Raw genomic sequence first — 13,801 nt, 5'->3', positions numbered from 1 at the left:
AGTATTCATCCCACCACTACCACTCAACCTAATCCTCATTCAATGTCATGGCTCTGTCTCATACTCACCCTCTGATGCATCTCTTTCACGGTCAGCCTCACCCAAACCAATGCATTCAACAGTTGGTCATTTCACCATCCCTCACTCACTCACGCCTCTCCACTTTCTCCCCTTATAGGAGAAGACAGCCCAGAATGCACGGGACAGGGCGAAGACTGGAGGGAGGCTGCAACATCTGGTTGTCCTCACAGACGCGGAGCAGGAGGCTCTTGAATTAAGCCGCACCCTGGAGTGCTTGTCCGTCGGGGACGCAGAGACTGCCACCTGACAAACGGCTAGCGACAGAACTTTAACATTCAGCACTCACAATAGCAAATGATGTTAACATGCCTTGTCATCTTCAGCACCTCAACATCTGACATCACGCTTAATATTGCCTTCTGTTCTCTTACAGGGCCTTCAGCGACCGCTGTGATGGCGGAGGGCGATTCCTCAGAGGACCAGCCAGCCTCTGAGGAGGCACCGTCACATCTGAGCGAGCCATCCACCAGCACAGATACACACACCTCGGTGGGTCCCCGTCCTCACTTAGTTGGGGTTGCACATGGTGAGTCACCACGCACGTGAGCACGAGCAGACACTGGTGGCAGGGGCAGTTGTGGAGAGTCTGCATCGGTGGGAGCACTCTTCTACAGGCTCTGCTCAGCTGGACACAGGTGCTGAACCCTGGGAGCCATCCATGAAAAGCAGAATGATCGAGGGGCAGCAGCACATTTGCGAGATGCTGGAACAAGTGCCACGCGCACTCTCCACAATCGCGCAGAGGATGGAACAGTCAACTCCTGCATGAGTGGAATGGTGGCACAGGTACAGGAGGGGATCTCTGAGATAGTGTCACAGAGACGTGAGGGCATCTCTGAGATAGTGTCACAGAGACGTGAGGGCATCTCTGAGATAGTGTCACAGAGACGTGAGGGCATCTCTGAGATAGTGTCACAGAGACGTGAGGGCATCTCTGAGATAGTGTCGCGGGTAAGTGTTGGAATGTCTGCGATGGAGGGAAGGCTAGCCTCCATGGAGCTTCAAGCATGGCTCACCAATGATTCCATTGAGGCCCCGACAACGGCCCTTCGGACTCAGGGTGAACAACATTCTGCCGCCTTAAACAGGCAGGCAGATACTCTGGCACTGGCCTTACAAAGCTTCACACATGTCCTCCAAACTGTCGTCCAGCAGAATGGTAGAAGTGATGTGGGCCTGGCCCAGGGGAGGGAAGATGGCACAAGGAGACATGGAAGTGGGGACGCCACTCAAAGTGCCCCCATGTCTCACCCATTGTCCCCCTCTCAACCAGTACCCGCAATGCTGCCTCCTCTCCAGCTGGCCGAGTCTGCCCCTGCACAGGTGCAGGTGGAGCAATCTTTGGAGGGGCCCTCACGGGCACCGAACCCAGAGGGTGTAGGGACAATGCATCTAATCGGTCAGGGCATGAAAAAGAGCAACCTGCCACTACCTCTGCTGCAGCCACAAGGGAGGCACCACGTAGGAGTACTCGTAAGCGTAAGGCGAAGATTTCGTAAGCACAAAGGGGATGCACAAGGGTGTTTGACGCTTTGTCATGTTTTTTATTTATATTTGATTTTTGTTAATGGCACATTAAATATTATTATTGTCACCACTACTGCCACATCTTGGCCATTCTTGACTGGCTTGTGTAATAAGGTCCTTTCATGAGGTTCACCATGAACACCAACACTTGATGCCACCCACTGGGTCATTCTACAGTGGGTGTATGTGTAGTTGCAGGACTATTTTGAGCAGGGGGCGGGGTCGCTGGTGTGGCCGCTACTCTGTCCAGGTGGTGAGGACTGGACGTTTCACAGTGTCTGATGTTAGGAAAACCGTTCACATATCAGTGACTCCCTGGCCTCAAGAGCAGGCAGGTGAGCCGCTGTTCTGCCCATGGGTTGCTCCTCCTCCTCCTCCTCAATATGGGTGGCAGATATGGATGGGGCCTCCTCCAGTGGCACCCCTCTCTGTTGTGCCATGTTGTGCAGGGCACAACAGACAACTATAATGCGTCCCACTCTGCCGGTGCATATTGAAGCGCTCCCCCAGAACGATCAAGGCACCTGAAGCGCATCTTGAGCAGCCCTATAGCATGCTCAATTGTAGACCTGGTAGTGATGTGGCTGTCATTATATCAACGCTGTTGCTCGGTGGTGGGGTTCCTTGGAGGTGTCATGAGCCACGTGTGCAGGGGGTATTCCTGGTCTCCGAGGAGTCAGCTCTTGCGGGTGTTAGGTGCGTGGAAGAGGGGTGGGATGTTGGACTCCCAGAGGATGAAGGAATCGTAGCAGCTGCCAGGGTATCTGGCGCACACGTGAAGGAATCCCTTGTGGTGGTCACAGATGAGCTGAGTGTTGATGGAGTGACAAACCTTCCTGTTGATGAACAGTCCTGGCTCTTGTGGAGGTGCTCGTATTGCTATATGGGTGCAATCGATTACACCCTGCACACGTAGGAAGCCAGTCACAGCGTGGAATCCCACTGCCCTCTCCGTCTGGCTGAGGTCATCCATGGGGAAGTTGACATAGTGTGTGGCCCTGCGAAACAAGCCGTCAGTGACCTGCCTTATGCACTTGTGTGCAGACAACTGCGAGACCCCAGCGATGTTCCCGGTGACACCCTAGAACATTCCGGAGGCGAAGAAGTTGAGGGCAGTGGTGACTTTGACAGCGACAGGTAAGAAGATGCTGCTCGGGCCAGCCGGGTGCAGCTCGGCATGAAGGAGGCTGCAGATGTCCGCGACTACCTGGCGACTGACTCTGAGCCTCCGTATGCACTGCTCCTCATAGAGGTCCAGGAAGCTGAGCCTCGGTCTGTAGACCCTGTGGCGAGGGTCGTGCCTCCTGCGATGTCGCTCTCTCTCTTGTTGCCCTCCATGCTGTTGTGCAGGTGCCTGTAGCGCAGCACTGTGTTGTGGAGCTCCACGTGGCGGAGGTGGATGGCGTGCCTGGCGAGGCTGGTGATGTTGCTCGTCCTCGGATGAAGTGATGAATGCAGCTATGGCGCCCCCGATCCTGACGGTCTGAGTTTCAGGGAGTCCGCAAAGCAGGTAAATGTGTTTGCACAGCAGAGTTTAGGGTATAAATTAAGAATTTTGAGTAGAAAGACAAAGGTCTTGCAGCCAAAACTTTGTCTGAAGTGACAGAGTGCCCTGCTGCAATAAATGAGGTTTTCCCCCCATCTGTCAAATAATCCTTTGCATCTCCCACTGGCTGCTGGCTGAAACACGTCTGCTCCAACAGGGAGTGTTTCCCACAACACGGGAAACACACTGAGGATCCTTCAAAATTGCACCGCTGCCAAAATCTCCACTCAATGAGGTCTGTCAAGTACCACAACTATCTACCTAACTACGCAAAGCAGCATCCCGCCGGCTTTAATTGCCGGTGGGAGTCCCGCATTCGGGAGCTGCGCATGCACCCGAACGCGTCACTGGGGAACCCGGAAGTCAGTGGGTTGGAGCCAGGCTCCGAACCCGCTCCAGGATTCTGCCATTTTAGGAGCCACCCCGCCCCCAACGCACCCGCTCGGCCATCCGAAAATCAGCCCCATAATCTATGTTATGATAGAAGACCTTGCAGCTTCTAAAAGATGCAAAATGTGCTCACTACTGAAAGAATTCAGTGGAGTTATGACTGGCCATGAAATTGTTTACATAGGTTACTCAAACTCGAAGATCATAGAATGATAAAACTGTCACAGAACAGGCCATTCTGCCCATCTAGTCTGCTCAGGTGTTTTCTCCACGAGCCACCTAGTCTAATCAACAATTAGAAGCACATCTGGGGATGTGGAGCACACTGAGAAAAGAAAGAGATAAAAAGAGAGATGGATGGAAAGAGCAAAATATTTGTTTCAAATTAGTAGATTTCTGTTGCTCAGAAGTTGGATGAACAGGAGCTCTCACTGATTTAACCAGCTGAGCTGTTGAGAAAGTTCAGCCTTTCTTTATGCAAAAAATACTTCAATTTCCTTAGGTAATTGAAGTATGTATTTTATTTGTTAATAATGTCCACCAGAATTCAATTCTCAGTCAAAGAGGAGTGCTAACAAGAGTAAAATATCAAAGTATTTACTAGTGGTGTAGCCTACAATTCATTATAATCCATAATAATGTTAACAAACCATCTACTTTAAAATTAAACATATTTGGTTTTGTGATACTGTAGCTCAATCACTCATTAAGAACATTTAATAATATAAATTCTACATTAAATAATAAAAACATTTGAAAAGTTAGCAACCAAGGACAAATAATCTGAAAGAAATGCCATGAGATGAATGAATAATCTGCTTCTGTGTAGCTTGCTTTTCTCAGTTTACACATACTTACTTGCTCTACTACTGTAAGTCATTTGCCACACATAATAACTAAAGGCCACAAACCAACAAATCAAAAGGAATACTTATGACAACAAAAGAGCGATTCCAAGGTCAATTCTGATATATGTAGTGATTTAATTAGCAGTTTATTTATATCCAACATATTTTTCAAAATCTTCATTTAAATAATAATATCCATTTATTGGATCTATTTTGTCCAGCTACTGCCATTAATCATGACACCCTTGTTATACCTGTACCTAAATATTACATTGCAGATTAAAGGTCGGTTACCAGATGTATTTCACTTCCTGTTCTTAGCTGGTTCAAGGAGTGATGGAACGTGCAGCTAAGTACCAAGACCTGCTTCCAGTTCAAGGACTAATGAGCATCTGTTTCATACTCCCCTATTTATTTTACATCTAACGTACAGCAATTACTGGAAGCGCTAGGCTTTAACATTTTTACTTACATTAACTGATAGGTAAAGATGTTCTTGACTACTGTGATATTTTTTTTTAAATTCAGATTCTTGTTGGAACATTAAGAACACTATACCAGAGAGCAAACAGTGTTTACTAGGGGTTTCCAGTCAACTTTGTTGACATGAGTGAAAAACATTCAATCTTTGTAAGTTCAGTGGAGCCAGGATCAGCCCAAACATTATCTCTTTGCGGCCTTGTTTCCATTTTTTTGACATTTAATTCTCCGTGCAGGCAATGAGGAGCATCATAGAAAAGCTAAGATAAACTATTTAACTGCACATTTCAAATTATTTGTGGTTTTTAGAACAATGTTTCTAATCATAGAAAACAATATTTAGAAAGTCCAGTAGCAGCTCACTGACGCTACAGTGAAAGTCTCTTTTTATTCCATCTTCACATTCACAAGTCCAATCCTTTTCCTGTTAATTTCTCCATTCCTTATTACTCCTTTTCTGTGAGGTCATTGGATTGATTTATACATTCTTGATCTAACCAATTTTTTTTCTGAAACAGTTCACATGGTTACTGTTCATTTACATTCAATATTAGGAATGAGTATTCTGAATAATTCAGATTTCAATTAAAAGTCCATGAATCATACCCTCCAAATCTAACTCGGAACTACAAATTGCACAAGGCCAGTTGCTGAGCATGGAAGATTCTCCATTAGACTGGCAGAAACTCAGGCATTTAGCCACTGCAGAGACTAGGACACCAATTGCCATTATAAGGCCACTAGAGACCAGGATGGATTAACAATTCACCCCCCCCCCCCCACCCACAACCTCAACTACCAGAGAACAGATGTATATATTCCTCAGTAAATAGACCACCAAAGCTGCAATCCGAGTACTAAATCCTAAGAATCATACAAATAACTCCCTTCACTAGATTACCAGAGATCATGTGTACCTCCAACCACTTGGAATCACATACACACCATCACAACTGGGCAAAGCAGGGATCAGATTTTAAAAAACCATTGCTAGACTGCTGGAGGCCAGATGTGTCTCTCCTCCTCCCCAGCCACCCCATCACTAGACTAACAAGGATTCGGTACATACCCTAACTAATAAATCAGAAGCAAGAGATGCAGAAACTCCACCATTAACTCTCTCAGGAAAATCAACGCAATCTATTAAATCAATGAATCACCGCTAAAAAAGCTATTATAACTTAAATGTATCCATCTTTCACAGTCAGTAACAGCCATTAGCATCTGTACAGGTGAAAGTGCGAAACCTGGTGGATACTTGCCCCTCTGTGCACAAACACAACAATTATTTAAAGGGGCAGGCTGTACATGAATCCAAACAAGTCCAAAAATATTTAGCTTTTTCAAACCAATTCGAATAAGCAAACTGTGATAAAAATGATGCAGTTCTATCCTGTTTTAGTTTGTTAGCTGTCCATTTAGCTCAGTCACAATACATAAAGAGTACAAGAGCACAACGCTGTTCCAGCCTGTAAACGATTCAAATGTTACAAAGTTTGTTAGTTTATATCCATGGTCACAGGCTTGAAAGAAGAACTAAGCTACATTTTTAAAATATATACACATGCTGTGTATTGGTTTTGCTATGAATATGACAGTTAATTTTGAATTTGTTTGTCAGTTATTCAAATCTAACAAGCTTTGGCAACCTCTCAAAGGAAATTTAAGTGGCTGTGACTGTTCATTAGGATGAGTTAGCAGAGGAGAGTTGAGCTGAGTAAAGTTGTATTGAGCTGATTGGAATCTTCATGGATAAGGTAGACTAGTTAGATCCTGTAGTTAGAAAAGGTTACAAGAAAGAAAAGAACTGCGTACATAAAAGTTATTATAAATTAGCTTATCGCAATGTTGTCCAATATGTAGGCCGCTAGCCACATGTTGCTAATTGAGAATCCAGATGTGGATAATTGTATTTTTGATTGGCAAATAAAAATGAATAATAGACACTGTCGTTGGGCATGTGCATTTGTTGGCAAAACGTTAAGATGAAAAGCAGAGTGTGCAAGTGTTTTTTGATAGTTGTGTGTGTTTACTTCCTTGGTTATTGGTTATCTGCTAAATGATTTATAACACGGGTGAAAACGCTGGACTTCAGCATCATGGAAACACCGGCAACACTGTATGGAGAGGAGAGCTATCATTACGGTTAGCTGATGCAATCTGAATAACCACTCCAGTCCAGCAGAAAAATAATGAGCCCAACCAATAACAAACAGCTCCAATAGTGAAGTGAAGGATATTGAAAACACTCTCAAGGGCACAGGGAGTTGGGGCGCACTTATGAGAGTGATCTAAAATACAGAGCTGAAAAAAACTAAAGGGTGGAAAAGACCCTAAAACATCACACAATGATGTGCTTTCTCACTGAAGTTTAATGAGTCTTACTGTTTTAAGCATGGTCCGACAACCTCACTAAATGGGGGTGAAACTGATCTACGCCAGTAGTGCAAAACGGGCTCATAGCAAATTGGCAGCCCGTTTAATGCCATACCCAATAAATCAGTGATGGAAAACTGGCTGCCAATTCACTATGAGCCCATTTTGTGCTACTGGCAAAGACCAATTTTACCTCCTATATTCAAATAACACCATTTTTTTTATATCCAGAAATTATTGAGTGCTGTGAAATCTTGAATATGCAGTCTTTTAGCATAACATGAAACTTTCTATGTAAATTTGTTGAAAAGGTGAACAAAAATCAGAAATATTACTGAGGATATCAGCTGATAAAGTACGTATAATCTGGACTCATTTAATTGGAAAAATTGGGGTGAACATGAGGTGGTGAATGGAAAGGGGTTACGTGGAAAGAGAGGGAGCGGCAGAGGGAGAGAGAGAACAGGAGCGTGTTAGGTCAATAATCTTGCTAAAATTCATTTCAGAAATGTGGCCACTCAGAATCAGTCTAATACAAACTAGTCGGGCTTTCCCACTTGAGACCCAGGACTCCTCCCCTGTACCCAGATGTACTTTTACACCAATACTTTCCACGTAACTTTATCTGCCTTCTCCCATCTCAGACTGAGATTGCTCCAATTTTAAAGTCATTTCCTATAGCTTTGTTTTCTAAACATTCTGAGCAGACCCCTCTGGAACGTCTTTCAGAAGTTAATTCAATGAAGATGGTGACACAGCACTTTTAAGATTTTCTGCCAAGTCTCTTTCCTGGTTGGAGAAAGCAAGGTTACACTTCTCAATAAAGTGAAGTAATATAAAATGACAAAACAAGATAACAAAAAAAATGGGAGAAAAAAGTAATTTACTATGTTGTGCTTGTTGTTGGAACCTATCCATTCTCAGCCGTGCTGGGACATTTGTGCAACTGCAGCTTTCTACTTTTACTAAAGCTTCAGTGTCTGGAATAATTCCAATCCCTAGAGTTTTACCAACCAGGATTAGGCAGAAATCCATTACACCCATAGTTCGTGCATGCTTCTACTAGACGGAAGGTAGTAGCGAGAAGCAGCCCTGTATTATTTAATTTTCATCTTCCTCTCTCCCAAACAGGAACTATTGATAAAACATCTTAATTACAACTGAAATTTGAAACTCACTCAGTTGTGATTTCTCATTGCTACTATGGGTGGAACAGTCTTATATAGAGAACAGTCAATTCCTGTGTAATTACCCGCCCAAAAAGAATTCCCACAATCTGTGATTCCCAACATCATGTGGCAACACCAACTCAATGCTTTTTAAAGGGGACAGTGACCAATTTCTGTTCAAACTGATCCCTCACCTCTGTTCAAAAAAAAAAATAGGGTAGGAGTAACAGAAATGTTCCCTACCAAGAAATATCATCAAATTTGTTCCTTAATGGAGAGTGGACACTTCAGCCTGGACTTTCCTGGTTAAATCTGCCTGTAATCAGGCAGTATATAGACAGTCTGGCAAGGGAAATGGGGTAGGGAGGCGTACTGCCAATCTTGTCCCAAAAAATGACCACTCCAACTTTCCTCTACTTATATACTCTACTCCCGCTATATCCCAGTACACCTCGAGCCACAGCTGAAGGTGAAAGGGCGTGGTTTCATTGTCCTCACTATATTCCTGTCTTTGCACCAAGTGCCCACCCCCAAAAAGCACTGCCTGTATAATAGCAACGGGATTGTAGACAATACAGTGTCCCAGAAAAGCAGAAAAAGATTGTGAAGGGCAGACGTCAGTGAAAATTGAGTTCTTGCTGGAGCTTGTACATATGGAGCCCTCGAGGACTGAGGTGGCACTCTTCTCAGTGATGCTGATAAGCTTACAGGGTCTGTTTCCAGTGTCACGTCACCTGTGCGCTCAATGCTTACCTGGCCCATAACAGAAGCTTCCTCCTGTGTTATGCTGGGCGCAGTGGGGCTAATGATCTGCATGACAACAGATTGAATAGTCCCCCAATTGAGGTCTGAAAGGTCTGAGCTTGGGTGTTCTTGAGGACATTTATGGAAGCAATCCTGTCTGCCACTCCAGAAGCAACAATTGCCATTAGAACCTCCATCTGGTGCCACAGAAGTCCCCTCGAGTGCCACAGTCAACAGGATGTTTGGCATTCTCTGACATACCTCCTGCACGGTGTTGCAGATGTGGGTTGTGGATATTATAAATTGGATAGCCAGGTGGTGATGGATAGAATACTAGAGCCTAATCTTCAGTTGCTACCAATCCTTTATTCACAGAGCTCTACATTACACCCACCCCACACCCTAGATCAGCTCCCTTATAAATTGATACAAGAGAGTTCCCAATTGATAAGCACCAACCGAATACAATTAATACTAATTGACATAAATCACATGGATACAGCGATCTCAGAAGTCTCCTCCAATTTATCCACTATCTGCAACATATGAGAGGAGACTGTCTCCACTGCCTGTACATGAATCACACTTCCTTGAAATACTGGGCTCCTCAACCAAGGGCAGTCACTTCTGTCCACACACTCCCCCACCCTCCCCCACCACCCCCCCACACCTTACCGGGAAGATGCAGCCGGTTATCATCCCCTCCCAACTCCTCCTGCTCACTGGTGCTGTGCTTCACACTATGAGGTATTGCCTGTCTCACCAGGTGAGTGTATCTGGGCTGGTGCTTGAATGAGTAATGTGCCATGATGAAGTCAGAGCAGCAGGTGCAGGAATGAGCATGCTGGAGCTGCCAGGCTACTTGTCATGTCCATCATTCTGTAAAGGGTCAGTATCTGTGGGACACAAAGGTGGTTTATTTTAGAAGGCTGCACTCTCACTTGTGATTCAGAAGAAGTCACTGAGCAATGATGGAAGATCTTTCAAATACTCCAAATGTCTGATGAACGTAACCACTAACAATACCGCAGCCGATCCATCATATGGCTAACCTGAACCTGACACTCTCCTCCAACTTCTCCATGACCCACCGCCCCCCCAGTGTGTCTGCCCAAGAGTTATAGAGCTTCTTCCTCATTCCTACTTAAGCACCTTATGGTTAGCCTTCCTACACCCATGGCACGTTGTTGCCGCTGATTGTGAAAGAAAAGGTCACCCACAAAGAACTAATTCAAATTGAATCTCACTAAGTTGTAGACATTCCACTGTGCTCATGCTATCAGGTATAGGCTATGCTGCATTCTCTTCACTTTCACTCAGACATCACTACCCTTAGTTTCAGAAAGTGGGATAAGGAACAGTATAAAGGTAGAAGGATATGTGGCTGTTGGAGGGTGGGGGAAGGGTAGGGTGGTGTTGGTGAGGTATTAACTGTCTTATTCACTACTTCACTTCCACTGTGTGGACTTGGATGGTATGGAGCTTTGTCGTGCTTCCAGCATCACTTCAGCATGTAATTGACTAATCAAGTGTGGCTTACCTTGGCCAATCCGGTGAAGTCATTAAAACATTTCTGGTACTGTAGTGCCGTTCACGGGGTGGTTGATGTGGCCTGACTGCCTGCGTCATCTCCCTTCATACTGCTGGCACCGCCCTTTACTGTGGCTTCCTGCTTTGGGTTCCAAGTAACCTTCCTCTCTTTGTCCTCATCTCTGCCAACATCACAGAAACTTCCAAGGATCTTGGAGCCTTGACTATAACAGACACGCTGATGCTGATCCACCTTCTCCTCTCACTATGCTCTCGCTCTTTCTCTACCTCCTTAAGACATCCAAAGCCTTCTGGCTCTTTAAGCTGCAGCAGTCTTTTAACAGCTGCAGCTAAACCACTGGCTGAGAGACACTCAGCAGCGGGATTCCAGCCCTGCATTCTTAATTAGGCGCCCCCAGGAAAATACAGTTGGGCGTTGGCAGGATCAGGTAGTTGGGCAGAAGTCCACCCTGCCATTTTAAAAAAGAAAGACTGGCATTTATATATTGCCTTTCATGACTTCATGATGTCCCAGACCGCTTTGCAACCAATGAAGTACTGACTGGCCCAGAAACATCCAGGCCTTCATGTCTCCTTTCTTGTTCTGTTGTTTGGTGACATACTCAGAGGGCATGTAACTGGGTGGCTCCATTCACTGTAATGGGGGAGGGCACTCCAGACCAGCGTGGAAGCCGATCCTGAGCCACGAACCCCCAGAAGCTCTCCATACCTTGAAATACCTAGCCAGTAAGGTGTTTATACAAATCTGGATTAGCTCACTAGGCCAGTCTAAAGTATTGTTTATCATTGGGAGACATTCCCCTCAACATACTATGCATCATGGAGAAGCTGATGTGGGAGTGACAGCCAAAGTGTCAACAGTATTTTCTACATAATATTTATTTTTACAATTTTTTTTCAGACAAAGCTGGGGGCAATCCTTTAGACAGAAAATATTCCCCATAGACTTTACTTCCTGTTTAAAGTCTTACATCATTTTATGTCACCAACCCAACATTCTCCTAGGTCCTGGATCATTTTACATTATCAAACGGCAGAAATTAAAAAGAAATTCCATATAATATCAAAAATACTGGATGGGTGGCAAAGGATTACAGGCAATAATTCAAGCTTCCCTCTTGTGGTTTACGACATTAGCTGAAACCTTTGACTGGGTTACTGGATTGTAATCCATTTCCATCCATCCAGTATCTTCTTTCGGTTCAGGCTTATTGCACTGGCATCCATTGTAAATGTACAGAAATACTGTTCAGCTTAGCAATCTGTCCTGATCCAGTTTCACAAAGTTCACCAAAGCAAACGGAAGCCCACATTTCTAATGAGGTCCTGTTTGATGTTACTTTTGGTACTTTGGTAGCAGTGATGACTTCAGTGTTTTCCATTACTCAAACTCTTATAGGACACGCTGAAACAAAAAATATACGACTTTTTGAAATTCTTATTTGGGATATATTCCATAACTATAAATCTTGTAAGAATGTTATGTTATGTCTTCCATCATCTAACTGAATCCCTCAAGACACTTTTCAAATCTGACAGGATTTCTTTTAGGACGGAGTTCCATTTCACATATTTAAAACAAAACAGGTTCAAATCTAGTAGGCATCAAAATGCTAAGCTGAAACCCGACTGTTCATGTGTGGAATGCGGTCCTCGATATTTTCACTTTGAGATTGACTCCTATTACTCTGTTTAACCAATACATGAAATCTAACTTGGTCTTTGGCAAACCACTGAGTGAAAAGTGATTTTCTTTCAAGTTATTGCCTGTGAAACTGATTGGGATGAGGAAGTGTGAAGGAGCCATTAACCAGTATTTGTGTATGAAACACTATCCATGGCCCAACACGCTGGATGATGAGACCTTTCACAGCATCGCTTTTGCCCCTTCTACCGAGATTCTCTCCAGTTATCAGGCTGGATTTTGAAGATAAGGGCATTTTTACTCCCCACAAAGGACTTACTCATTTCCCTTTCACATGTAATTAGGAAAATTTTTGTGGTGGTGTAGTTTAAACTTATTCCTGTTTGTAAGTTTTAACTTTTTCTGTGTTTTACAACTTCCTTCTTGTAAGTAGGTGTGAAAAACTTGTCCATACAGTGCAGTGGACAAAAGAGACTCAGTATTCATTCAGACACAGAAGTGCTTCTTTGATTGGAAACATGGCTAAACATATGCCTTTTCCTCCCCTGTGTGACAAGACCAGCTCTTAACCAAAGTTGGCATCTCCTGAAATCCTGCCAGGATCCATGATTTTCAAATAGCAGCAAGTTAATGTATTTCAATAGCAACAATCATTTAATTGCTGTAAAACACAACAAACAAAATATGAAAATTGAACACCAACTCTGGACAAACATCCCCTAAACACTAACTAAACACAATCAGAAGCTTAAAGGTCACAAATGTGGCTTGAAAGGAACAGCACATATACAAGACTGTGCGTACACTATTGTTGTAAAATCATGATCGTAACTTTCAAACAGCTGCACTTGCATAATCTTGTACATGTGCACTTGTTTCAATACTGCCACCACTCTGAAATTTTCCCTGAAAATAAACATTGCAAATTCCTGAGCACCAGTAGTTTTAATGCAACATAAAACATCCCATACTGCAGGACATACTTTTCTTCATTCAGCACGCAGGAGTTTGAATCACAACTAAAAGAATATTTTGTCAGGTTTAATCCATGACTATAAACCATAACTAAATAATTATAATGTATTCACTTAAAAAGATAAGAGAAAATCTCAAACCAGGCTGCACATTTTTGTATGTACTCTAATGTGCCACTATTCCCTCAATTTAAAGCATAGAGTTTGGAAAATTCTTTCCTTTGATCAGTATTCTTACCTGTGTGCACATTCTCCCTGTGCTTCTTCAAAGCATCTTTGCTCTTGAACCTTTTCCCACAGCTATCAGCCTTGCAAACAAACCTGGCATCTCCTTTGCAGGCTTCCTTATGCTGCTCGAAACTGTGGTAGACAGTTGGTAAGAACCACAATGTAATAAAAATGTAGCATCTTTCTACTGCATGCAGACCGGGTTAATACATGCCACACAGCAGAGCCTCTGGCTTCCATCA

At 43.9% G+C, this 13,801-nt stretch overlaps 1 protein-coding gene across 7 annotated transcripts in view; it reads right to left on the bottom strand.

The window, feature by feature from the left end:
* The window catches only part of prdm5 (PR domain containing 5), a 327,858-nt gene that overhangs the window by 261,897 nt on the left and 52,160 nt on the right, over window positions 1-13,801 (bottom strand). For all 7 annotated transcript variants that reach the window (XM_067990858.1, XM_067990832.1, XM_067990838.1 and 4 more), the window contains exon 7: window positions 13,570-13,691. In XM_067990858.1, the coding sequence (XP_067846959.1) occupies window positions 13,570-13,691 (122 nt within the window). The remainder of the gene's footprint in view (window positions 1-13,569; window positions 13,692-13,801) is intronic.

Source organism: Heptranchias perlo, chromosome 1 (assembly GCF_035084215.1).
Source record: "Heptranchias perlo isolate sHepPer1 chromosome 1, sHepPer1.hap1, whole genome shotgun sequence".
Taxonomy (NCBI): domain Eukaryota; kingdom Metazoa; phylum Chordata; class Chondrichthyes; order Hexanchiformes; family Hexanchidae; genus Heptranchias; species Heptranchias perlo.
Note: the sequence above shows the minus strand (reverse complement) of the source record. Positions and strands in the feature narration are given on the sequence as shown.